The 26,340-nt window shown below is 34.5% G+C and overlaps 2 protein-coding genes across 10 annotated transcripts in view; one reads left to right on the top strand and one right to left on the bottom strand.

Annotated features, from left to right (window-relative positions):
- The first annotated feature begins 217 nt into the window (after positions 1–217).
- LOC102802225 (V-type proton ATPase 21 kDa proteolipid subunit c''-like) lies at positions 218–14,582 on the top strand. Of its 2 annotated transcripts, none has more exons than XM_085503492.1 (7): positions 218–387; positions 544–592; positions 1,609–1,692; positions 2,500–2,577; positions 6,601–6,719; positions 8,645–8,835; positions 11,947–14,582. In XM_085503492.1, exons 1-7 carry the CDS (start codon positions 321–323, stop codon positions 11,980–11,982), a joined length of 624 nt encoding a protein of 207 aa, XP_085359618.1. In that variant the 5' UTR covers positions 218–320; the 3' UTR covers positions 11,983–14,582. The 2 variants fall into 2 exon arrangements, with proteins under 2 accessions (XP_085359618.1, XP_085359617.1); XM_085503491.1 differs by lacking the exon at positions 11,947–14,582 and adding an exon at positions 11,650–11,853.
- A 160-nt stretch (positions 14,583–14,742) lies between these two features.
- The window catches only part of LOC102804658 (phospholipid phosphatase-related protein type 5-like), a 28,598-nt gene continuing 17,000 nt past the window's right edge, over positions 14,743–26,340 (bottom strand). For 2 of the 8 annotated variants that reach the window (XM_085503486.1, XM_085503485.1), the window contains exons 2-8: positions 24,727–25,034; positions 23,654–23,783; positions 21,495–21,708; positions 21,234–21,291; positions 20,555–20,731; positions 20,213–20,428; positions 18,270–18,587 (exon numbers count right to left, since the gene is read on the bottom strand). In XM_085503486.1, coding sequence (XP_085359612.1) covers positions 18,498–18,587; positions 20,213–20,428; positions 20,555–20,731; positions 21,234–21,291; positions 21,495–21,708; positions 23,654–23,783; positions 24,727–25,014 — 1,173 coding nt within the window. In that variant the 5' untranslated portion in view covers positions 25,015–25,034 and the 3' untranslated portion in view covers positions 18,270–18,497. Of the gene's footprint in view, positions 17,359–18,269; positions 20,429–20,554; positions 20,732–21,233; positions 21,292–21,494; positions 21,709–23,653; positions 23,784–24,726; positions 25,035–26,340 lie in introns of those variants that run through there. The other 6 variants (XM_085503489.1, XR_014930464.1, XR_014930462.1 and 3 more) reach the window with 6 other exon arrangements.

Consider the following 26,340-nt stretch of genomic DNA (forward strand, 5'->3'; position numbering starts at 1 on the left):
TTTTAGCATTCATCCAACAGAAGTGAAGACGACGTAAAGACGGAATAAAAAACATTTCTAAAACAGAATAAAAAATAATATCTATAAACATTAATGTAAACCAGTTATTTAAAATTGTTTTACTTGATTTTCATAAAAAACTTAACACAAAGATGATAATTAATATGCTCTAAAAATTTAAATAAATAATCATGAGTAGAGAAGTACCGTGCAAACAGACAAAGGTCACGGGACCATTACTCGATTGACGGTCGTACAATTCTGTGATGTTTTCCTGAATTTGTCTTTAATTTAAAGATTTCTAGTACATTCTTACAAACATGGGGAAAGTAGGAGCAATATTATGGACGATATTTGCAATTTTTGTCACCATAATTCTTATAATACGTAAGTATTTTCTGTGTATTTTTGACAGACGATTTTGGAAACAGTAGATTCTTCGTTCAAATCATGTATAATTTCTGCGGGTACCGCTGTAGTTGCTTGAATCATACCACCTTATTCCATGTATTAGTTTTAATTATTATGTCCGTTTTGTTTCAGTTCTATATTATCTGTTATCAGGTGAAGGATACAGGTTTGATTTTGGATGGTAAGATTATATGTATTACACATTTTCAATATTTGTATTAGTAATTTTAAATAATAATTCTAAGAGTCTAATTATTTTTAGAATTTTATAAATTATAATTAAAAGCAGGCCATGTTATAGTGTAAAGTGTGGGGTATGAGGGATATATATTAACAGCTGATACAATTTGTATGACTTGGACATGGAGGTAACCTCCATGGTTTAGATAAAACATTTCCTGTCATTATAAAGGTCACTTGTACAAAGGTTTACTATAAACACTATAAAACTGGAGACAATCATTTAGATCGTAAATGTAATCAGCTCAAGACATTTTCTAAACAATATATAGGATAACAGGCAATGCCTAGAGGGAGCAAATGCTGCTGAGCTGTTTATTGATTTACTAAAAATGATTTTTGATCATGAATGAGCTGTCTCACCTTGCATAATTTGTGAAGTGCATCATTTTCAAATTCTTAGATTTAATATTCAGATTTATTCCATATTTTTTTTCAATATGTGGCATGTTATCTGAATAGCTCACTTTATGGGCGATATCGACCTTCAGCTACTCTCACTGAATTCATTATCATAGTTGTAATTTTGTATTTATCTTTCCCCTAAATATTTATACCTCCCTAACCCTTACCCTCAACCATCCAGCCCCCCCCCCCCAATACAATATTATATGGCCTCCAGATAAATACGTGTCCTGAAGAGGGGCATAGACAATTAAAATGGGAGGACACTGAAAGGGGTTTGAATTACAGATATACATCAGGGCAATAATTTCCTGTATCACGCCTGGCCTATATCAATCAACCTTTATGGACTGGATACAGCTTTTGCTGCCCTTGGTCGTACAGCTTACATGTCCTTGCAAGCTTCTGGTGCTCCACTGCACTACCTTGGAACGCAAAAGCCATATCCAGTCTGTAAAGAATAAAAGGGATGCAATTTTAATAAAGCAAATACTGTTTCTTATCATTGGATTTCTATGAAATTGACTAATGTTGTACCTCACTTTGTTTCAGGTTTCTTGTTTCAATATCACCATACATGTGGGCAAGTGTTGGTGTTGGTCTTTCCATTTCACTCTCAGTTGTAGGAGCTGCATGGTAGGTAAACTTTATTAGGGTGCCATGACAGTACTGATTTGAGAATTTAAGGTTGTAATAAACTAAATTTGACTTGCTGATACTTTCTGCTTGTACCCAACTAGTATTTAACTTCGAAGGTTGAAATTTTGAACTTTTAATGGAACTAAATTTTTTGTTTTTTCTTTGTATAAAATTAATTTGCAATAAAATGAACAGCTTAGTTTGCATACAAACTTGCTATGTTATTTAGAATTATTGTTCACCCAAACAACCACATTGTCACACTAACATTATTAACAAATCGCCTAGCAGCCGATACCTTCCACACATATCAGAAATGAATGGGAAAAAAACATTAAGCATTAAGCAAGCAGTGTTACCAAAAATATAATAATTGCAGAATATTTGCAGGCACTGTGAGCTACTGTATCATTTTACTTTGAATGAACTATTGTTTGATTTTTAGTAGTTTCTTTGATACAAATGTACTATTGAAAATGCTCAAGTAAAAACTGCATTTCAGGTTCAAAATGACTGACACAAAGTATAAGTAGTGTACTGGTGAGAAATACAGTGCTCCCAACAAAGAAAAATACCAGTATAACAAAATATTCACTCATTCTTATTTTTGCATACCGGTAATTTTTCTGGGAATTATGAAAAAATAAAACTGTTCAAGCAATTTCTAGTTTTTCAGTAAATTAACATAAAATTGAAACGTACATTTAAGACATGTTTAAATCAGAATGTCTTCCCTGCTATTTCAAGGTATGTATATTGTAGTGCACCATCTCATGCTTATTATGCTTCTTTCTTGTCATGTAGGGGAATCTTCACCACAGGTGCCAGTATTCTTGGAGCAGGTGTAAAAGCACCAAGGATTAGAACTAAAAATCTTATCAGGTTAGTACTTAAGCATCATTTTCTGTGAATCCATTGCCATTTATGGTATCATTATGGCCATTGTAATCAGTGGTACAATTTGTTTTTTCATAGACGGTGTGATTTTCTGTGAATCCATTGTTATTTATGATATCATTATGGCCATTGTAATCAGTGGTACAATTTGTTTTTTCATAGACAGTGTGATTTTCTGTGAATCCATTGCCATTTATGGCATCAATATGGCCATTGTAATCAGTGGTACAATTTGTTTTTTCATAGACAGTGTGATTTTCTGTGAATCCATTGCCATTTATGGTATCAATATGGCCATTGTAATCAGTGGTACAATTTGTTTTTTCATAGACAGTGTGATTTTCTGTGAATCCATTGCCATTTATGGTATCAATATGGCCATTGTAATCAGTGGTAAAATTTGTTTTTTCATAGACAGTGTGATTTTCTGTGAATCCATTGCCATATATGGTATCATTATGGCCATTGTAATCGGTGGTACAATTTGTTTTTCATAGACAGTGTGATTTTCTGTGAATCCATTGCCATTTATGGTATCATTATGGCCATTGTAATCAGTGGTACAATTTGTTTTTTCATAGACAGTGTGATTTTCTGTGAATCCATTGCCATTTATGGTATCATTATGGCCATTGTAATCGATGATACAATTTGTTTTTTCATAGACAGTGTGATTTTCTGTGAATCCATTGCCATTTATGGTATCATTATGACCATTGTAATCAGTGGTACAATTTGTTTTTTCATAGACAGTGTGATTTTCTGTGAATTCATTGCCATTTATGGTATCATTATGGCCATTGTAATCGATGGTACAATTTGTTTTTTCATAGACAGTGATTTTCTGTGAATCCATTGCCATTTATGGTATCATTATGACCATTGTAATCAGTGGTACAATTTGTTTTTTCATAGACAGTGTGATTTTCTGTGAATCCATTGCCATTTATGGTATCATTATGACCATTGTAATCAGTGGTACAATTTGTTTTTTCATAGACAGTGTGATTTTCTGTGAATCCATTGCCATTTATGGTTTCATTATGGCCATTGTAATCAGTGGTACAATTTGTTTTTTCATAGACAGTGTGATTTTCTGTGAATCCATTGCCATTTATGGTAACATTATGGCCATTGTAATCGGTGGTACAATTTGTTTTTTCATAGACAGTGTAATTTTCTGTGAATCCATTGCCATTTATGGTATCATTATGGCCATTGTAATCAGTGGTACAATTTGTTTTCATTGACAGTATCATTTTCTGTGAAGCAGTTGCCATCTATGGTATCATTATGGCCATAGTAATCAGTGGTACAATTTGTTTTTTCATAGACAGTGTGATTTTCTGTGAATCCATTGCCATTTATAGTATCATTATGGCCATTGAAATCAGTGGTACAATTTGTTTTTTCATGGACAGTGTGATTTTCTGTGAATCCATTGCCATTTATGGTAACATTATGGCCATTGTAATCGGTGGTACAATTTGTTTTTTCATAGACAGTGTAATTTTCTGTGAATCCATTGCCATTTATGGTATCATTATGGCCATTGTAATCAGTGGTACAATTTGTTTTCATTGACAGTATCATTTTCTGTGAAGCAGTTGCCATCTATAGTATCATTATGGCCATAGTAATCAGTGGTACAATTTGTTTTTTCATAGACAGTGTAATTTTCTGTGAATCCATTGCCATTTATGGTATCATTATGGCCATTGTAATCAGTGGTACAATTTGTTTTCATTGACAGTATCATTTTCTGTGAAGCAGTTGCCATCTATGGTATCATTATGGCCATAGTAATCAGTGGTACAATTTGTTTTTTCATAGACAGTGTGATTTTCTGTGAATCCATTGCCATTTATGGTATCATTATGGCCATTGAAATCAGTGGTACAATTTGTTTTTTCATAGACAGTGTGATTTTCTGTGAATCCATTGCCATTTATGGCATCAATATGGCCATTGTAATCAGTGGTACAATTTGTTTTTTCATAGACAGTGTGATTTTCTGTGAATCCATTGCCATTTATGGTATCAATATGGCCATTGTAATCAGTGGTACAATTTGTTTTTTCATAGACAGTGTGATTTTCTGTGAATCCATTGCCATTTATGGTATCAATATGGCCATTGTAATCAGTGGTAAAATTTGTTTTTTCATAGACAGTGTGATTTTCTGTGAATCCATTGCCATATATGGTATCATTATGGCCATTGTAATCGGTGGTACAATTTGTTTTTCATAGACAGTGTGATTTTCTGTGAATCCATTGCCATTTATGGTATCATTATGGCCATTGTAATCAGTGGTACAATTTGTTTTTTCATAGACAGTGTGATTTTCTGTGAATCCATTGCCATTTATGGTATCATTATGGCCATTGTAATCGATGATACAATTTGTTTTTTCATAGACAGTGTGATTTTCTGTGAATCCATTGCCATTTATGGTATCATTATGACCATTGTAATCAGTGGTACAATTTGTTTTTTCATAGACAGTGTGATTTTCTGTGAATTCATTGCCATTTATGGTATCATTATGGCCATTGTAATCGATGGTACAATTTGTTTTTTCATAGACAGTGATTTTCTGTGAATCCATTGCCATTTATGGTATCATTATGACCATTGTAATCAGTGGTACAATTTGTTTTTTCATAGACAGTGTGATTTTCTGTGAATCCATTGCCATTTATGGTATCATTATGACCATTGTAATCAGTGGTACAATTTGTTTTTTCATAGACAGTGTGATTTTCTGTGAATCCATTGCCATTTATGGTTTCATTATGGCCATTGTAATCAGTGGTACAATTTGTTTTTTCATAGACAGTGTGATTTTCTGTGAATCCATTGCCATTTATGGTAACATTATGGCCATTGTAATCGGTGGTACAATTTGTTTTTTCATAGACAGTGTAATTTTCTGTGAATCCATTGCCATTTATGGTATCATTATGGCCATTGTAATCAGTGGTACAATTTGTTTTCATTGACAGTATCATTTTCTGTGAAGCAGTTGCCATCTATGGTATCATTATGGCCATAGTAATCAGTGGTACAATTTGTTTTTTCATAGACAGTGTGATTTTCTGTGAATCCATTGCCATTTATAGTATCATTATGGCCATTGAAATCAGTGGTACAATTTGTTTTTTCATGGACAGTGTGATTTTCTGTGAATCCATTGCCATTTATGGTAACATTATGGCCATTGTAATCGGTGGTACAATTTGTTTTTTCATAGACAGTGTAATTTTCTGTGAATCCATTGCCATTTATGGTATCATTATGGCCATTGTAATCAGTGGTACAATTTGTTTTCATTGACAGTATCATTTTCTGTGAAGCAGTTGCCATCTATAGTATCATTATGGCCATAGTAATCAGTGGTACAATTTGTTTTTTCATAGACAGTGTAATTTTCTGTGAATCCATTGCCATTTATGGTATCATTATGGCCATTGTAATCAGTGGTACAATTTGTTTTCATTGACAGTATCATTTTCTGTGAAGCAGTTGCCATCTATGGTATCATTATGGCCATAGTAATCAGTGGTACAATTTGTTTTTTCATAGACAGTGTGATTTTCTGTGAATCCATTGTCATTTATGGTATCATTATGGCCATTGAAATCAGTGGTACAATTTGTTTTTTCATAGACAGTGTGATTTTCTGTGAATCCATTGCCATTTATGGTAACATTATGGCCATTGTAATCGGTGGTACAATTTGTTTTTTCATAGACAGTGTAATTTTCTGTGAATCCATTGCCATTTATGGTATCATTATGGCCATTGTAATCAGTGGTACAATTTGTTTTCATTGACAGTATCATTTTCTGTGAAGCAGTTGCCATCTATAGTATCATTATGGCCATAGTAATCAGTGGTACAATTTGTTTTTTCATAGACAGTGTAATTTTCTGTGAATCCATTGCCATTTATGGTATCATTATGGCCATTGTAATCAGTGGTACAATTTGTTTTCATTGACAGTATCATTTTCTGTGAAGCAGTTGCCATCTATGGTATCATTATGGCCATAGTAATCAGTGGTATGATTGATGAGTATACAAATACTGATATGGCAACTATCAAACGAAATTACTTTGCCGGTAAGTATATTTTTATTTTCCTGAATGTTTTTTTCAGCCTTGTGGCTTATGGATTGGATTCCATTCATCACATTATCTCAGAAGTTCATGGATGTTTTGTTTTTTTCTCCCAAACTTGGTACCTAGTTTATAAATGGTAGTTTACATATGCCACAGATTTTTTTTACAGTTCAGATACAAAATAGCAGTCTGGCTGCCATATTTGACCAAAATATACTATAGTCTAAAAAACTACATTTTATATGTTTAGAGCATTATCCCCAAGTTGTACTGGCCAATTCTGTTCAAACTTAACATGTGGGTAACACTTGTTGACGTACTGAGGCATCCATTATTTTTCAGATTTTTTCAAAATTGGCCGACTGTTTCTTACAACTTGAGTGTAATTTATACAGATTTAGTACAGAGGCAGTATATTATTTCCCAAAGATGCAAGTTGATTTTTGTTGAGATTCTATGCAATATGGCTAACTAGCTAATGGTTATTTTGTTTGACAAAATTTTCGTCTATTTTATACATTTTTATACATTTTTGCTTATATTTCAAATTTAAGCTGTTGAATTAGGTTAAAACTTGGTTCACAGAAATGTCACAATAAAATACAAGATGGTTGACTTGCAGCCATAGACCAAATCGCAAATCTAAATCATAATGTATTGTGGAATTGGTAACAGAATCAAACACATTTCTTTCAATTATAAAGCATGTCTAATCTTGTAATCTTATTAAATAACTATCCAACAATGCACAATAATTTGAAATTTATTAACATGTTTTACATTTTGTAAACATAGACATAAGGGACTCGCACATGTTTAATTGTTTGGCAGTTGTCACAAGGTAGGCTAGCGTCCAATCACAGTTGTGATAAGAGGCACGCCTTATTCACCTTGTGTTGTGGGCTCTTTAACACCCTCCCAATTATAATATCAAAATAAGCCAGCTGATTAGTTCGGGGCCCTGTGCATAAATTATTAACGTGCCAGACACAATAAAAATCCAGTAATATCGCAAAAGACGTTTCAATTGTACAACTATTTTACATTATCAATAGTACACAGGGAAATATGAATTCTCTGTACCATAGAAAAATTACCACACATGTCAGCACAAAATAAAGCAGTGGTGCCTCTGTAGGTAACCTATATACTCATCCACAAATTGGAATGATTCAAGTGGGAAAAGCCCTCTCAACATACATAATGACACCACTACCTTATCACCAACAGGAAAGCAAGAAACTGGCTGTTATACAATACAATGAAACTAATGCTATAACAATTTCAGAGCTCCGGAAAATAAGAATACAATAATGTCACCAAAAAATAGCACAAATAATTACCAAAAATAATATTCAAATCTCGGCCAATAATCCCTAGCCATGTGTGTGCAATGAGTGCAATAATTATCAGTTTCTGTTGGGCTTATGTAGAAACGTTGCTACATGGAGATGCAGTTTGATATCCCAGACCAGGTTTCTCGTAGCTTAATTTGTAGAACTTGTGCTGAACACAGAATGTCCATAGAATTGCACGCAGTATACAAGTCTAGTCTTCCACTGTCTCTACACAACCTCCGTCGACTAGACTAGTAACATGCACACTATGTGGAGATGGACTTATTCTCCACTTTCACTCACACCACAACGCTGGCTCTGGCTGCTATCTCTTTTCATAGTGTCTGCCCTCCTGGGCTACATCTACATTTATGTTTTTATAACACTCCCCATCAGCATAGCTGAATTTCGGCAAAGACGCTGGCAATTTCACTCGGCACAATCATTCTTTTGTCATGTACAGTGTATCAATCAATGTGCAAGAACAAAGGGTCTGTGACATTCTCAATGCTTGTTTTTCCCAACCATAATACTACATGTATGCAACTGTTCTGTGTATCATTCTATCCACTGAACTTAATTTTGCAGGTTACTGTTTGTTTGGAGCTGGCCTTACAGTTGGATTTTCCAATTTATATTGTGGTATCTGCGTTGGAATTGTTGGTAGTGGTGCAGCTTTAACTGATGCTCAGAATCCTAATCTCTTTGTCAAGATACTTATAGTAGAAATTTTTGGTAGTGCTATTGGTCTCTTTGGAGTTATTGTTGCCATTCTACAGGTGAGTACCTTATATTAGAAATCTTTGCTAGTGTTATTGGTCTCTTTGGAGTTATAGCCATTCTACAGGTGAGTTCCTTATAGTAGAAATCTTTGCTAGTGTTATTGGTCTCTTTGGAGTTATTGTTGCCATTCTACAGGTGAGTTCCTTATAGTAGAAATCTTTGCTAGTGTTATTGGTCTCTTTGGAGTTATAGCCATTCTACAGGTGAGTTCCTTATAGTAGAAATCTTTGCTAGTGTTATTGGTCTCTTTGGAGTTATAGCCATTCTACAGGTGAGTTCCTTATAGTAGAAATCTTTGCTAGTGTTATTGGTCTCTTTGGAGTTATAGCCATTCTACAGGTGAGTTCCTTATAGTAGAAATCTTTGCTAGTGTTATTGGTCTCTTTGGAGTTATAGCCATTCTACAGGTGAGTTCCTTATAGTAGAAATCTTTGCTAGTGCTATTGGTCTCTTTGGAGTTATTGTTGCCATTCTACAGGTGAGTTCCTTATAGTAGAAATCTTTGCTAGTGTTATTGGTCTCTTTGGAGTTATAGCCATTCTACAGGTGAGTTCTTATAGTAGAAATCTTTGCTAGTGCTATTGGTCTCTTTGGAGTTATTGTTGCCATTCTACAGGTGAGTTCCTTATAGTAGAAATCTTTGCTAGTGTTATTGGTCTCTTTGGAGTTATAGCCATTCTACAGGTGAGTTCCTTATAGTAGAAATCTTTGCTAGTGTTATTGGTCCCATTGTAGTTATAGCCATTCTACAGGTGAGTTCCTTATAGTAGAAATCTTTGCTAGTGTTATTGGTCTCTTTGGAGTTATAGCCATTCTACAGGTGAGTTCCTTATAGTAGAAATCTTTGCTAGTGTTATTGGTCTCTTTGGAGTTATAGCCATTCTACAGGTGAGTTCCTTATAGTAGAAATCTTTGCTAGTGTTATTGGTCCCATTGTAGTTATAGCCATTCTACAGGTGAGTTCCTTATAGTAGAAATCTTTGCTAGTGTTATTGGTCTCTTTGGAGTTATAGCCATTCTACAGGTGAGTTCCTTATAGTAGAAATCTTTGCTAGTGTTATTGGTCTCTTTGGAGTTATAGCCATTCTACAGGTGAGTTCCTTATAGTAGAAAGCTTTGCTAGTGTTATTGGTCTCTTTGGAGTTATAGCCATTCTACAGGTGAGTTCCTTATAGTAGAAATCTTTGCTAGTGTTATTGGTCTCTTTGGAGTTATAGCCATTCTACAGGTGAGTTCCTTATAGTAGAAATCTTTGCTAGTGTTATTGGTCTCTTTGGAGTTATAGCCATTCTACAGGTGAGTTCCTTATAGTAGAAATCTTTGCTAGTGTTATTGGTCCCATTGTAGTTATAGCCATTCTACAGGTGAGTTCTTATAGTAGAAATCTTTGCTAGTGTTATTGGTCTCTTTGGAGTTATAGCCATTCTACAGGTGAGTTCCTTATAGTAGAAATCTTTGCTAGTGTTATTGGTCTCTTTGGAGTTATAGCCATTCTACAGGTGAGTTCCTTATAGTAGAAATCTTTGCTAGTGTTATTGGTCTCTTTGGAGTTATAGCCATTCTACAGGTGAGTTCCTTATAGTAGAAATCTTTGCTAGTGTTATTGGTCTCTTTGGAGTTATAGCCATTCTACAGGTGAGTTCTTATAGTAGAAATCTTTGATAGTGTTATTGGTCCCATTGTAGTTATAGCCATTCTACAGGTGAGTTCTTATAGTAGAAATCTTTGATAGTGTTATTGGTCTCTTTGGAGTTATAGCCATTCTACAGGTGAGTTCCTTATAGTAGAAATCTTTGCTAGTGTTATTGGTCTCTTTGGAGTTATAGCCATTCTACAGGTGAGTTCCTTATAGTAGAAATCTTTGATAGTGTTATTGGTCCCATTGTAGTTATAGCCATTCTACAGGTGAGTTCTTATAGTAGAAATCTTTGATAGTGTTATTGGTCTCTTTGGAGTTATAGCCATTCTACAGGTGAGTTCCTTATATTAGAAATCTTTGATAGTGTTATTGGTCTCTTTGGAGTTATAGCCATTCTACAGGTGAGTTCCTTATAGTAGAAATCTTTGCTAGTGTTATTGGTCTCTTTGGAGTTATAGCCATTCTACAGGTGAGTTCCTTATATTAGAAATCTTTGCTAGTGTTATTGGTCCCATTGTAGTTATAGCCATTCTACAGGTGAGTTCTTATAGTAGAAATCTTTGCTAGTGTTATTGGTCTCTTTGGAGTTATTGTTGCCATTCTACAGGTCAGTCTGCTTGATTCTATCGCCACAGTTGGATTTCTTGGATTAGTGTGACACATTGAATCAGTTTTGGACAATAATTCAATAGTCCAATATTTATTCTGGGTTTAGCATATTCATGAGTAAGTAACAGTAAGTATTCACTGAAGGTTGATAGCAATATGTAAATGATTCAATTCAATATCATTGCTTTATTAGAAACAGTTGATGGGACAAAAAAAGAACTAATACCTAATTTCAAGAAGTCTAGAGTAAATACTTTTTGATTTGTTGTCTACTTGGCCAAGATTGGAGGCAATAGTACAATGGGTTGTACTGATATAACTCTAGTCTTCAGAGTTAGGTAATATTTGCTAGAACCCAAAGCCATTCATAGAAGTCAAATTTGCTATGTGGGCTGGTATGCTTTTGAAGGCATGCATAAAGTATAGCTTTCATGCAATCTGTCATTATTTTTGCATTCACACATTGCATTAAGGTTTATGTTGAGTATTTATCACTTTTCCATTGCAGTCTGAGCTCCAAAAGCTTTCACAACCCATTGTCTTTCCATTTTTCCAACCACAGTGGCTAAATGAAAGTACTAGTACTTTGGGAAAACATCACCACCTGATCTCTACGCTCGTGACTAAACAATAATGGTCTTTGACAGTGGATTATTTTTGGATCATTGCTCTGTTCTGGGTTTATATTGAGTAGATTTTACCATGCAAGCCTCCACAAGAATACATTTTGGATTTGTATTTGTCAGGTTTCATTTACAATTTTGAGACTGCTATTTTGTCTCTTTAAATTTTCCCAAGTAGGACTATTGCGTAATTTAGACTTTGCACTCTCTAACTAATTTGTATCAATTTCTTACAGACATCACATGCCCAGATGGGAGACGTCGCCTCTTAGAAGAGAATTTTGGAGATGAGTTAGTTAAAGCACTATTAGTAGGGTCAAACCAAACTAATTTCCTGTTGCCATGGCATCCTGTTTGTTTCCTAAATCAAATTTATTTATTTTGAATGTTTGCTTAAGTTGAAATGCAATACTTGGACTGATGTAACAAATGATGCCTTGGGTACGAAGCTGTAGTTTGAGTTTGTAGCCTCATTCAAATATTGTGATCCAAGCTGTACTTTCAGGAAAATAACCGCCCTGAGCAACTTACATGGATATCATATAATAATAATAATAATGATGATGAAGAGTATTTATATTGCGCTTAACCTAAATGAGCTCTAATATACATGTATTGCCCTCTTGGTATAGATATACCCATGTTGTCACCAACATTGCTATATTTCCATAAACATTACAGCCCTGAGCATAGCTACTATATTTGCTCTATTAGTGGTACATGCGCTTACATAAATAACATGGGTATGTCCATGATCACAGTAAATCATAATTTAATGATCCTGCATAGGTATTAAATTTGAAGCCTATCTCCACTTTTATTGGAGGTGTGCTTCTAATAGAGCAAATACGATATATTTTAAATTGTGATGAACTTAGACCTGGGTATAGCTATAATGTCATAAACATAGCTGTCATCTTGCAACAATTACTGATATACATGTATTAGCTTGCTAAATCAATTTCTATATAAGTGTATTTACATTTATGTAGCAGATTGTTTTGTTATAACCATTTTATGTATCTTACAATAAGTAAACCCCCTATCCTAACAGTACAGCTTACTTCTCACTGAGATTAATTAGTAATTTGTACATAGCAACTAGCATTAATGATATTACAATATCAAATATATAATGAATTGAATGTTTATTAAAATTGTTTGTGTTATCACATCATGCAGTTAAACGGCATGTTTAAAATTGCTGTCATTACTTTTCTTTTGTTTCTGTTGAAAATCACTCAATTTATATATATAATGCTAAGTGACTAATTACATGTATGTGATAACATGTTTCCGGACACAATGCCATCCACAGATATTTATGTACTATACATGTATAGTTTGCATTTCGGCAGCTTTTTCTGTGGACCACAGTTTGCATTTCGGCAGCTTTTCTGTGGACCACAGTTTGCATTTCGGCAGCTTTTCTGTGGACCACAGTGTGTTAAGATGTAGCCCTGAGTTGCTTTATTATAATCATAGTTAAACAATAGTTTTATTTGTCATTTAAAATGTATCCTGTATCAAAATATTTTAACTTTCCTGAAAATGAAAGCCATGGTTGTCAAATGTTGTAGAATTCTTGTCTTCCTTTCCCTGTACTGATTTATACTGCCATGAGGTAGGTGTGTTTACTAACATTCATACTGTAGGATTAGATATAAGTTAGCCTTATGTATGACCCCATAAAGATCATACATCCTGGCAGGCACTTTCATTATCAGCATTTAATTTTGTTTTCAAAAAAATTGCAAGCAAATATCATTTGTAGTTCAAAGACAATTTAACATAGCCGATATTAAGTTATAATATTGGAAAATAATTCTTATCATAGGACAACAAAATTACATCTCAGTGATAGGACCATTAATATTATGCATGAGACATATTGGCAGTTTACATAGGTCATCCAACAGTATCAAATACAACCTGTTTTTAGAACGCAGCACGAAATCCCCTGTCACATAATGGTTTTAAAAATATAACCATAAATGTTGTAGTCTAGTTTGTTGATTTGATGGGCAAGCTGCACCTGTGGTTTTCAAATTGATGATATAAATTATTTTCCATTATTGATTAGTGATATATTTTGCATGTTATTTGTTTTATAGACTGAATAATATCATAATCCCAATCTCATGTGAAAACACTTTAGTTTTCTTCAGTGATGAGTTAAAATTATGTACACGATTAAGATTTGTAGGGGAAGCTATTTAGATTTTAGGTATGGTGTTGCAGAACCAAACTTTCCCAAGAATTATGTATGAATGCAAAGATTGAAATCTGTCTGTAAATTTAGAAGATTTGTGTTTAAACGGCATCTTTAATTGTCTGATTATGTTATGTAAAGTTTTAAAGAGTTACAAAGATGATGTATAAAAAATTAAAGTCAGATCAAGATTGTTCGACCCACGTAAAATAAACCAAATTTTACACTAATTGGTCTACCATTAATTCAAAGAAATGGTGTGTATTCTAACATGTAGACTTTGTTCACTAAAACGCTGTCCTTATAACCACCTATAATTTCATGTCACATTTGCAATCTGAACATTTTACTTGCATCTATTTTACCTGCAACTATTCAGCATAACTAAACTATGCGTGAATGTATTCTGATTGTAAGGTGGTCTCAGTCTGAAGGACTATTCCATTCATAATAGTTTGCTAAATATCTCAAAATGATATTTTCACTCACTCTAGAAAGGCAGCAGTTAGAGATGACACCCATACAAATGAGTGAACATCAGTTTTTAATCTAATGCACAGATTAATTCATTTATGAAACATGTACATTTAGATAATAATAATGTATGTAATTGTGTATATTTTGTCTTCTAAAAAGTGACATTAAATTGTGAAATGTAAATTGGTCTGTATGTTTTATCCAGTGTTCATGCACTGGTTGCTTATGTGGATGAACTCAGAGTTTGGTTTAAAATATGGTTCAGCTTCAAAGCATTGCATTATAAAAATGCATAAAAAGTTGCACCAATATTTACTTCTCCATGCAAACATTAACTCAAACCTTAAGAGTAGTAACTGATATTACATTTATTTCCACAAAACCCAAACAAATTAAAACTTTACAGAACTGAATAAATACGAGTTACATGAATTTTAAAGTAATATCTTCTGAAATTGAAAATCAAATATTCATTTTAAAGTCTTTGCAGATCTTTTACAGTATGTGTGAAATGCAAAATCGTGTGCTTTGTTGAAATTTTTGAAAGTGAAATAGCGCCCCCTAGTGTCTACTTCATATTTATGTATTGGGACATGTACAACTGGGGTGGGGTCTGCACAGGGAAAATAAAAAAATTGCAGCAAGGAAAGGATATGCACAGCAGAAATCTGAAGAATAGCGGGGAAAGGGTGTTCACAGGGACAATCTGAAGAAATGGCAGCGGGGAAGGGGTCTACACAGGAAAAATGTGAAGAAATAACAGGGTAGTGGTCTGCACAGGGAAAATGAAGAAATAGTAGGGTAGTGGTCTGCACAGGGAAAATGAGAAATAGCAGGGTAGTGGTCTGCACAGGGAAAATGAAGAAAAAGCAGGGTAGTGGTCTGCACAGGGAAAATGAGAAATAGCAGGGTAGTGGTCTGCACAGGGAAAATGAAGAAATAGCAGGGTAGTGGTCTGCACAGGGAAAATGAGAAATAGCAGGGTAGTGGTCTGCACAGGGAAAATGAGAAATAGCAGGGTAGTGGTCTGCACAGGGAAAATGAGAAATAGCAGGGTAGTGGTCTGCACAGGGAAAATGAAGAAATAGCAGGGTAGTGGTCTGCACAGGGAAAATGAAGAAATAGCAGGGTAGGGGTCTGCACAGAATCTGGGGCAATGGCAGATTTAAAACAGCAATACTACCCTTCCCTGAGTATTTTATGGTTCATCCCTTGGCTATAACAGTTTACTATATAAATATGGTGCTGGTGTAAATATATTCTACTCAGCAGTATTAAGGAAAGATTTGATTTCTGTGTAGTTTTCTAATGTGCATGGATGGAATTTTATAAATGTGACAGCCTGCAAATACAAACTTGGTCTTGATGCAAAAATGTGTAAAAAGCACTATACACTGTTTTCTTCTTCAATGATACATTTATAATCTGTTGCATCAGTGATAAATATAAACCCTCCTTCAATACTACCATTATCATAATGAGTCCTTCAAATGTAGATACATCAAAATAATCTCAGTAGATCATTCTTTTATCTAATGCAATGCGTTGATCGTTATATAGCATGCAAGGTAAATGATTTTTTAGTACAATACATGTAGATACTCTTCTTTAAACGAAAGTTTGGGAAAGTGAAATACAAACTGAGTCTTGTTTCACTGTACACAATGTAACATTGGGAAAGTGAAATACAAACTGAGTCTTGTTTCACTGTACACAATGTAACATTGGGAAAGTGAAATACAAACTGAGTCTTGTTTCACTGTACACATCATTCTGTGAAACTTTACTTGTTGAATACTGTTACAATATCGATTTGCGTGATAAAAAAATTAGGACCAGTTCTTTTTTTGTAGAACCTGGAGTTTGATTACCTCATTGGTACTTTTAACATTGAGCTTATTATGTTAATTTCCAACATGTACTCAAAGTTACCATTTGAAATTATAGAGAAGCTATACAGGTGAAGGTGGATTTTCTTCTTTTTTTAAAAAAACAAAACAAAAAACAGTTGTCTGAACTATTTGACAGCACAATGTCTGCTGGCTTACAGCCTTTAATATTTAGTTACTTAATGATTCCTTGTTTTATCTTTTGCAAGAACAAAAATTATTGAGTAAACCCTTAATTCATCGATAACTCTGTGATTAATAAAAAAATGCATGGTTTATTGTACTTTATATAAAAAAAAATTACTTGAAATATTTAAATACCCAGATTTGTAAGTTAACAATGCTTCTGTATGGGAATATAAACGGTTAAAAGTGGGAAAGAATTGTTACATGGCCTGCCATGCAGCATTGAGAAGGACATTCATAGAATATAAAAAAAACTTGTTTATAGCTTTGTTTTTATCATTAACATAAAGTTCAATTAGTTATAAAATGCAAAATTTCTTAAATATCGGGAATTTGTTTGCAACCAACTTAATGCGAGGGCGCCCTCTTATGATAATTGCTAATTTGATTTTGTTTTTAATGCGAAGGTGCTGGCCACAGGTTTGGCTTTACCAGATTAGTGGAGGATAAAAAAAAAAAGCATTTGAAACATAACCAATGACTAATAGTTGGTTACAGATTCCAGCTCTTGCCCACAGTCGTGAAATATGTTAATTCTGATAAAATGGTTTATAATAATTTCAAAATTTAATTAAACTTAGTAATTATTCTCATTAGATCCAAATTTAATGTAAACCATAAATGAACATTAAAGTAATGAGAAACGTTTTCCACTGATACTTTGTTGTATATCCTTACAAATCAGATGTTATCATCCTGAACACATTACATGTAATATGACGTTGATCTAGCATTACTCTTGTGTGCAAACCACTTGTATTGTCTCCAGGCATCTGGTTTATCACCACAACGGCTGCCTTGTCTTGAGGCAGCACCACGACGACTGCCTTGTCGCCAAGCAGTATCAAAACCTTTTGGTGTCAGATTTATTGGCGATATTGAACCTGCAACAAAAAAATCAAAAACATTTCCAGTGCATATACAGCACCACAGTAAGAATCATCCTCTTACAAGGACACATTAGCAAGTTAATTTTTATTTGAAGTATTCATTCAAAATGAGCAAACGCATAGATCACCATAAAATTGCATTTTTATGTTATGTAATATTGCATTAAAGCTAAAAATGAATATCAAATTATATTAAGTTAAAGCATCACTGTATTGCATCTAGGACACGTCAAAACAAATTAAATCTAATAGTCTGAAATAGGGAATTCTGTCACTGTAATCACATGTTTATGTATCTATGTCGCGTTGTAACAAATTAAATCAAATAATCAATTAAATGAAATAGGGAATCCTGTTATCTTAACTATGAACAGATGTATCAGGGTTACAATATTCTAGGGTATGTCACCAATATGTTCACATACTTAAATAGGAAAGGAGTGATATATTAGGGCACTGCAACCAGAATCATATAGAACTGAAACCAATGGTATACCGTAATCATAAAACACCAGCTGTTTTCACATATCCTTAAACCACATATGGCCTAGCTTTTAAGGAATTCTTTGTAGTATTAACAAAGGCCATGCAAGGGGTGAATGTAGGATTTAGCCAAGCATTCTCTTAACACACACACACAAAGTAAAGTGCAGACATGCATGCATTAAAGTCTGGTAGTTTTTTTATTTAGATGTATATAAATATAACATGCTGTTTGTATGTGAATAAAATAGTTATAGCTCATATTAAGCTATAATTAATGTTATTAGTCAATTCATAAACCCATATTAGGAAGCAGTGTCATTAATTTGCTTATTACCATATATGGAATTGTAGTTGTACGCACAAAAGAAATCTTGATAAATAACAATGACTATACTGTATAAATAATTAATGCAGTACAATGGAATAACCAAATATTTTATTACCAAATTCAAGAATATATTGCTTTTATCCGAAACGCCCAGCACCAAATGACCATGCAGTATACCTTCCCTTGGATGTGGGAAGTCACCGAGCATTGAAATGTACATACCCCCTGGATGTTTAGATTTATATGGTTCCTGTTATAGTGTCAGGTCCCCGCCACGTTGATTCATCAACTATAATTGAAGTGATCGACTTAGTAAGAATTACAGCTGTATACATAGCATGATGGAAGACATGGATTTCATGAAAGACAACTTATAAAGTAAAGAAGGGTTACCTCCGGGTTGAGAAAGCTTCAGAAAATAGTAAGCAGGAAAATAAAAAACAAAGTCAAGATTAGTATAAGGTAAACGCATGGATTGCACGTGAATGGTCATCAGGGAAGGCAAAATAATTTTAACTTTGCACAATTACACGCTAGAAATCAGTTTACATCAGAGTAAGGAAAGTAAAACAATAAAGCGATAAAGGAAAATATAGTGATCACCACGATGGGTCGATTTCAATCATTTTGTTCTTATAACACTTATGAGTGTTATTATAATAATGCTGCATCTTGAGTAAATAGTTATAACATAAGGTGATGTACTGTGTACTCTGTATTAAAAATCACATACACTATAACAACTGTACACAACTAGCCTAGGAATACTAATATTTAAAACACATGTCGTAAGTCTTATACATAACCCTTAAGGTCATACATCCTGGTAATTTCTAGGGGAGTATTATATTATGTAACAGCAATAATTTTCAATATATCAATGGTTCAATGTGTAACCGCTTCTGAATAACAAATGCTGGCTGGCATTTATGGGTGGGGAGGTTCAATGTGTAATTGCTTCTGAACAAAAAATGCTGGCTGGCTGGCATATATGGGTGGGGAAGTTCAATGTGTAACCGCTTCTGAATAACAAATGCTGGCTGGCATTTATGGGTGGGGAGGTTCAATGTGTAACCGCTTCTGAATAACAAATGCTGGCTGGCATTTATGGGTGGGGAGGTTCAATGTGTAACCGCTTCTGAATAACAAATGCTGGCTGGCATATATGGGTGGGGAGGTTCAATGTGTAACCGCTTCTGAATAACAAATGCTGGCTGGCATATATGGGTGGGGAAGTTCAATGTGTAACCACTTCTGAATAACAAATGCTGGCTGGCATATATGGGTGGGGAGGTTCAATGTATGACCTTTCAGGAGTTGTGCTTTACTAATACAGAAAATACAGTTACATACTGCGTCATATCACACTAATACTGTTAATATATAAATTACATTGAAAATCTTTCTTCATATTCATACTAGTTACAAGTAAAGAGCTATTGTTTTCTCAATTCTATGACAAAATAATGCTGTAATGTATTTTTAGGTTATGTATATAAAACAATCAAATAATTTCAGCTAATCTAACTAGTAATTGGACAAAACTACCAGAGCTGGTAAATATTTGGATATACAGGAATGTCTGTTACCGCTAATAATTTGACAGGTAGGAGTAAATAATCAGGTATTCCTGGTCTGAGACAGTTAATAAAAGTTGAAAATTAATCCACCCAAAAAGCTGATCGGTTAGTAGTATGCAAAAGCCATGCATTACATGCACATGTCAGGTGACGTGCTCATACCTCATTACATGAATTGTGGTAATGTACATACCAAACACATTGCATATGTACAACAGATATATTTTGTTTCTGCCGGGATAAATTTTACCTAGCTGTTGTAGACATCAGCCATTTCGAAAGAATTTGTTCACATTCAGCTCAAATAATACCAATAAAAATATATTTTTTAATGCTAATTATTATTGAAATTGTTGATGGATAATTTAGTGCAACATTAGGTTCCATTGGAAGCTAAATAATTGTCAGGACTATGTAGGAATGATTTCTGGGCTTTTCTTGTAGGAAGCGGTACCTGTCCCATAGAGCCATCGTATGTATATGATAGCCTGTTAGGTCCTGTCTGTACATCGGAATTCTTCATTGGTTGATCTGGTATTGGATCATTGGTCATTGCAGCTTTGTTTACTGGATGCATAGGGTTCATTACAACCAAGTCTTGCATTTCTGTTGGGAAGTTATGTGCACTATATTGTGGCTTTCCTTTGAAGTAATCAAGTACAAAATAACCCTGGAATGTTAAAAATATTATGATTATTGCTCTTTCATATTTATACTCTAAATCATTTTTTAGTCCAAGTTTCAGGCAACAGATGCGCTGATCTAATAGCAGATGATTAGAACACAGTCCACTTACCAGGTATCCCCCAACAGTTGCTCCAATCACATAGCCAATTAGAACATCAGACCAAAAACACTGATTAATAGCAACTTCTGACAAACCAGCCATGTATGCTAACAGTAACAATCCCAGGACCAGGAATGGACGTGTTAATCTTGTCAGCGTAATCGTAAACACAGATGATATGTACAACTAAAACAAAGATAGATATTTTTACTTATACTACAAGAATTGACTGACACATAACAGAGATTGTTGTGTTTCCGTACTGCCTGAATACATACTATCAAGAGAACCTCATTATTATACATCTTTTTGCTTGTAATATTAATTTAATTAAAGAAAGGAGTCAGAGTTGACAATGTAAACACATTCAAACATGTCAATACAGTATTTTATGGATATTAGGTAAATTCTATTGTTTTCACTGTCAGATGCATAATAATGTTGCTTGTACACAGGTGCAGTTGTAATTACAAAACACTAAATGTTTCCCATGTATCATTTTACTATTCTCAAAAACATTACTAGTGGTATTTTTTGTGACTCAATAGCAACAAAATATTAACTTGTGCTATCATTATCTATATATCACCAACAAGTAACACATTCAAAGAAATTAATTTTGTGAATTTAAATTTAAGTATTGCTGAATCAATTTTTTGATAGTGAATAAATGTTAATTTCAACTTACCCCACAGTAGACTGCAGCATAGGCAGATAAGGCAGCATAAGTATTAGGAAAAGACATTCTGGAATGAAGAGAGTTAGAGTTTATGATATATATGAAATGAAAATGATGTCTCCATATACAAAGCTGTTAAATATAATTTGTCAAAACATTTAATATAAACCATCAGTTTAAAATATCCACGTAGAAGTATAAAATATTAGTTTGCCACACCTGTTGCTATGACAACCATACTGGATATTATGACCTTTGTTTGTTACTAACCTTGCATCATTAAGATAATCACAATTCTTCATATCATCATCATCACAACTCTCAGGAATACCACTACTATCACATTCATCATTATTGTTTATTGTTGTACAATCACTTAAGTCATCCATACAAATTGTTAAAAAATGTGGAGTTAATCTTCCAATCATCAGTTGACCTATATCTACAATAATCCATGTAGCGAATCCACCAAGAACATGCATCCCTGAAAAGTGGAAAACCAATGGTATAAAATTTATAAGTTTATGAACGTGCAACTCTGAAAGTTTCTTCTTCAGTAAGTATACATGCAGTGTATAATTTGGGAAATGTCATTATCGTTACTCAGTAGAACACATTGAACCTAGAATGGTATGTCTGGCTCTTAAACCATGAGTACCTACAATGTACATGTTGGACTGACATTGTATACTTCGCAAAGAGTTGAGATTGCTTGCTGAAAGCCTCCACATATAACCAAAATGAATGGAAAATAACAAAGTCAGTAAAAAATGTGGTATAACTCTGCACATGGTATATGTGAATTTTTCTATGTTTGGGATGAACTACATCACCAACACGTTTCAGGTCATTGATGTAACATTTTAAAAGTTTTGTTTGTTTGGATCAGACACAGGAACACTGAAGAGTGTGATGGAAATAAAATCCCATCAATAAATTCTAACATGAGCAACACAAAATCTTTTCATCACCAATTCAGGTTGTTATTTCACAATAAATTATTGCTCCAAATAACAAAAAGTTGTGTATGCACTCAGGCAGTACATGTACAGGCTGGCATCAACCTCAGCTACACACCAGTCAATACAATCATCATACTGCCCGAGTGCATACTTTCTACATGTTACATACTGTTGTGCTATAGCATGTGTATTCAACCTTAGAACCACTAATTTTCAACATTTTGTTCAGTTCAGGTGAGGAACCAATAGGGATATTTCAGGAAGCTGTACAATGTAACTATCACCTCATACCTGCGGTATCGGCACCATCACCTCATACCTGCAGTATTCTCATCATCACCTCATACCTGCAGTATCCTCACCATCACCTCATACCTGCAGTATGCTCACCATCACCTCATACCTGCAGTATGCTCACCATCACCTCATACCTGCAGTATTCTCACTATCACCTCATACCTGCAGTATTCTCACTATCACCTCATACCTGCAGTATTCTCACCATCACCTCATACCTGCAGTATTCTCACCATCACCTCATACCTGCAGTATCCTCACCATCACCTCATACCTGCAGTATCCTCACCATCACCTCATACCTGCAGTATCCTCACCATCACCTCATACCTGCAGTATCCTCACCATCACCTCATACCTGCAGTATCCTCACCATCACCTCATACCTGCAGTATTCTCACCATCACCTCATACCTGCAGTATTCTCACCATCACCTCATACCTGCAGTATCCTCACCATCACCTCATACCTGCAGTATTCTCACTATCACCTCATACCTGCAGTATTCTCACCATCACCTCATACCTGCAGTATACTCACTATCACCTCATACATGCAGTATTCTCACCATCACCTCATACCTGCAGTATTCTCACCATCACCTCATACCTGCAGTATCCTCACCACCACCTCATACCTGCAGTATCCTCACCATCACCTCATACCTGCAGTATCCTCACCATCACCTCATACCTGCAGTATCCTCACCATCACCTCATACCTGCAGTATTCTCACCATCACCTCATACCTGCAGTATCCTCACCATCACCTCATACCTGCAGTATTCTCACTATCACCTCATACCTGCAGTATCCTCACCATCACCTCATACCTGCAGTATTCTCACCATCACCTCATACCTGCAGTATCCTCACCATCACCTCATACCTGCAGTATCCTCACCATCACCTCATACCTGCAGTATCCTCACCATCACCTCATACCTGCAGTATTCTCACCATCACCTCATACCTGCAGTATTCTCACCATCACCTCATACCTGCAGTATTCTCACTATTACCTCATACCTACAGTATACTCACTATTACCTCATACCTGCAATATACTCACTATTACCTCATACCTGCAGTATCCTCACTATCACCTCATACCTGCAGTATACTCACTATTACCTCATACCTGCAGTATTCCTACTATCACCTCATACCTGTAAATCTGAACGTCCTCCTCAGCATAGGATGGATTTTTATCCCACATGTTTTCACAGTTTTTTCCTGGTGTGTATAATCCTCCACTTTCACCTGATATATAGATAATGCTGCTTCCCCAAACAAAATCTAGAAATCAAAGTGTAGAATGAACTCTTATCTGCTAAAAGTATTGAAGATACAGTTTGTACATAAAGCAAGAAAAAGAATTATTTAATGTTAGACTATGACGCAAGAAGCCTGACTATGTAGCTCTGCAATAACAAAATACTTATTATCAGGCTTGCCCTTACATGTATATACACCAAGATTAATTGAAATCTGTTTGTTTTTTTGAGTTATTAGAAAATTGCCTAATTTAGGAAATTAATATGCATGGATTTCAACCCAAAACTATATCATCTCTACGGATTACCCCAGAACACATATGTACCAAGTTTCATTGAAATCTGATGTTCACATTACAAAGGTATCACATGATCATATGTGGCTATTTGATATGGTAGTCATGTCTTGCAAATGCCTTCAGAATTAAAGCACTTGTTGAATATGCCTATCTGTAAAAGTTCTTTAGATACAGTGACACCTCACTAAGTCGCGCTTCAGTAAGTTGCGGTTTCAGCTTAGTCGCAGGTAGTTGAATGGCTCCAAAAATTCAACTGACTCAAGGTGTCAACAGAGATATGAAGTCATGACTTTATGTACTTCTCAGCTGTTTCCTTTTGATAAAGCTCTATAAAACTTGCTGCAATGAGTCAAATCCATACAGACATGGATGCTGTGTTGTCCAATACAGATAACATACTATAAATAAACCCATGTGTGTATATATGTACTTTTCATTCATTTTCAATGCATAAACACCCCTTACCTGAGACCCCTTGGTAAGTTTTTGCTTGGATCCCAAAACCAGCAACTTAGCAAGGGCCACTATATTATTATTATTCATATTAAATAAATATATAATCATGTGATATTTTAGTCATCTCTCACTTGTTTCAACCCTCAACTAATAACTTCAGTGTAATACCCCAGAACATGTATCAAGTAAAATTTTGTCCCTAATACTTACTATGACAAATGGGACCAAAAAAACCATAACATACACAACAGCCTCAGGTATTCTCTCATCAGGGTCATATGGTTTGGCATGGTCTAGGTTATTGCACATCACCTCCTGTACATTAACGGTGAATGCGTTGGTTGGATCATACTCCAGAAAATACCATAGAACAATGAGACCAGCAGCAATAATGCAATCAATCAGGAGAACACATGGAATAAGTCTATTATTGGTTACAACAACTGGACCTTTGGGTCTGACTGGTGTACGACGAAATTCATGCTGCATCTCAGCCATCCTGAATTAATGAATTTAAACTGAGGATGAAAAAAATTTATAAAATTAAAGAATGAATGGTTAAATACATGGTGCTTTAATAAGATAATATATACATTGTGTATGTATATATATATACATTGTGTATGTATATATATATATATATATATATATATATATATATATATATATATATATATATATACATTGTACAAGTATTGCAGCGATGGGAATTGGAGGTTTTTATTATGAATTTTATAGTTTATATTTTAACTACATGTTTGTATTCATATACAGCGAGAACTTTTCTCCCATATTGAACAGAATGCTCAGTAACATGCATCTATACACGAAAACGCTGACAATAACAAAAATGTTAGATTTGCTTTAATGCCATGTTTGGATACATAGTTATTAATAACAGACAGTTACAGATCTACACTGTGCTATAAATAACTCATACGCATTTCAGTGAGATACAACACAATATGGTATTTTACTTAATTTAGAGACAATATATTCACCATCACTGATCATATAAATAATAGACACTGAGTATATCTTTCATAGAACAAGTTGTCTTCAATATATAGTACATACAGGAATGTAAATGCTTTTTATGTGGTCATATTTTACAATATAAAGAATCATTTGTTGCCACCAATATTTATTTTGAACCAGTACAACACAGATCCAGTATAGAATGTGGAATGGACCAGGCACATTCTATTTTGGACCAGTACTGCACAGATCCAGTATAGAGTGTAGAATGGACCAGGCACATTCTATTTTGGACCAGTACTACACAGATCCAGTATAGAGTGTAGAATGGACCAGGCACATTCTATTTTGGACCAGTACTACACAGATCCAGTATAGAATGTAGAATGGACCAGGCACATTCTATTTTGGACCAGTACTACACAGAAGCAGTATAGAGTGTAGAATGGACCAGGCACATTCTATTTTGGACCAGTACTGCACAGATCCAGTATAGAATGTAGAATGGACCAGGCACATTCTATTTTGGACCAGTACTACACAGATACAGTATAGAGTGTAGAATATACCAGGCACATTCTATTTTGGACCAGTACTACACAGATCCAGTATAGAGTGTAGAATATACCAGGCACATTCTATTTTGGACCAGTACTACACAAAAGCAGTATAGAGTGTAGAATGGACCAGGCACATTCTATTTTGGACCAGTACTACACAGAAGCAGTATAGAGTGTAGAATGGACCAGGCACATTCTATTTTGGACCAGTACTACACAGAAGCAGTATAGAGTGTAGAATGGACCAGGCACATTCTATATTGGACCAGTACTACACAGAAGCAGT

This window comes from Saccoglossus kowalevskii, chromosome 9, assembly GCF_978046115.1.
Source record: "Saccoglossus kowalevskii chromosome 9, keSacKowa6.1, whole genome shotgun sequence".
Taxonomy (NCBI): Eukaryota; Metazoa; Hemichordata; class Enteropneusta; family Harrimaniidae; genus Saccoglossus; species Saccoglossus kowalevskii.

Coding starts and splice junctions, on each gene's coding strand:
- LOC102802225 (XM_085503491.1), top strand. CDS start 321: ATGGGGAAAGTAGGAGCAATATTATGGACGATATTTGCAATTTTTGTC. Junction 593..1,608: donor TACAGGTTTGATTTTGGATG/GTAAGATTATAT, acceptor ACTTTGTTTCAG/GTTTCTTGTTTCAATATCAC. Junction 2,578..6,600: donor AGAACTAAAAATCTTATCAG/GTTAGTACTTAA, acceptor TTTCATTGACAG/TATCATTTTCTGTGAAGCAG.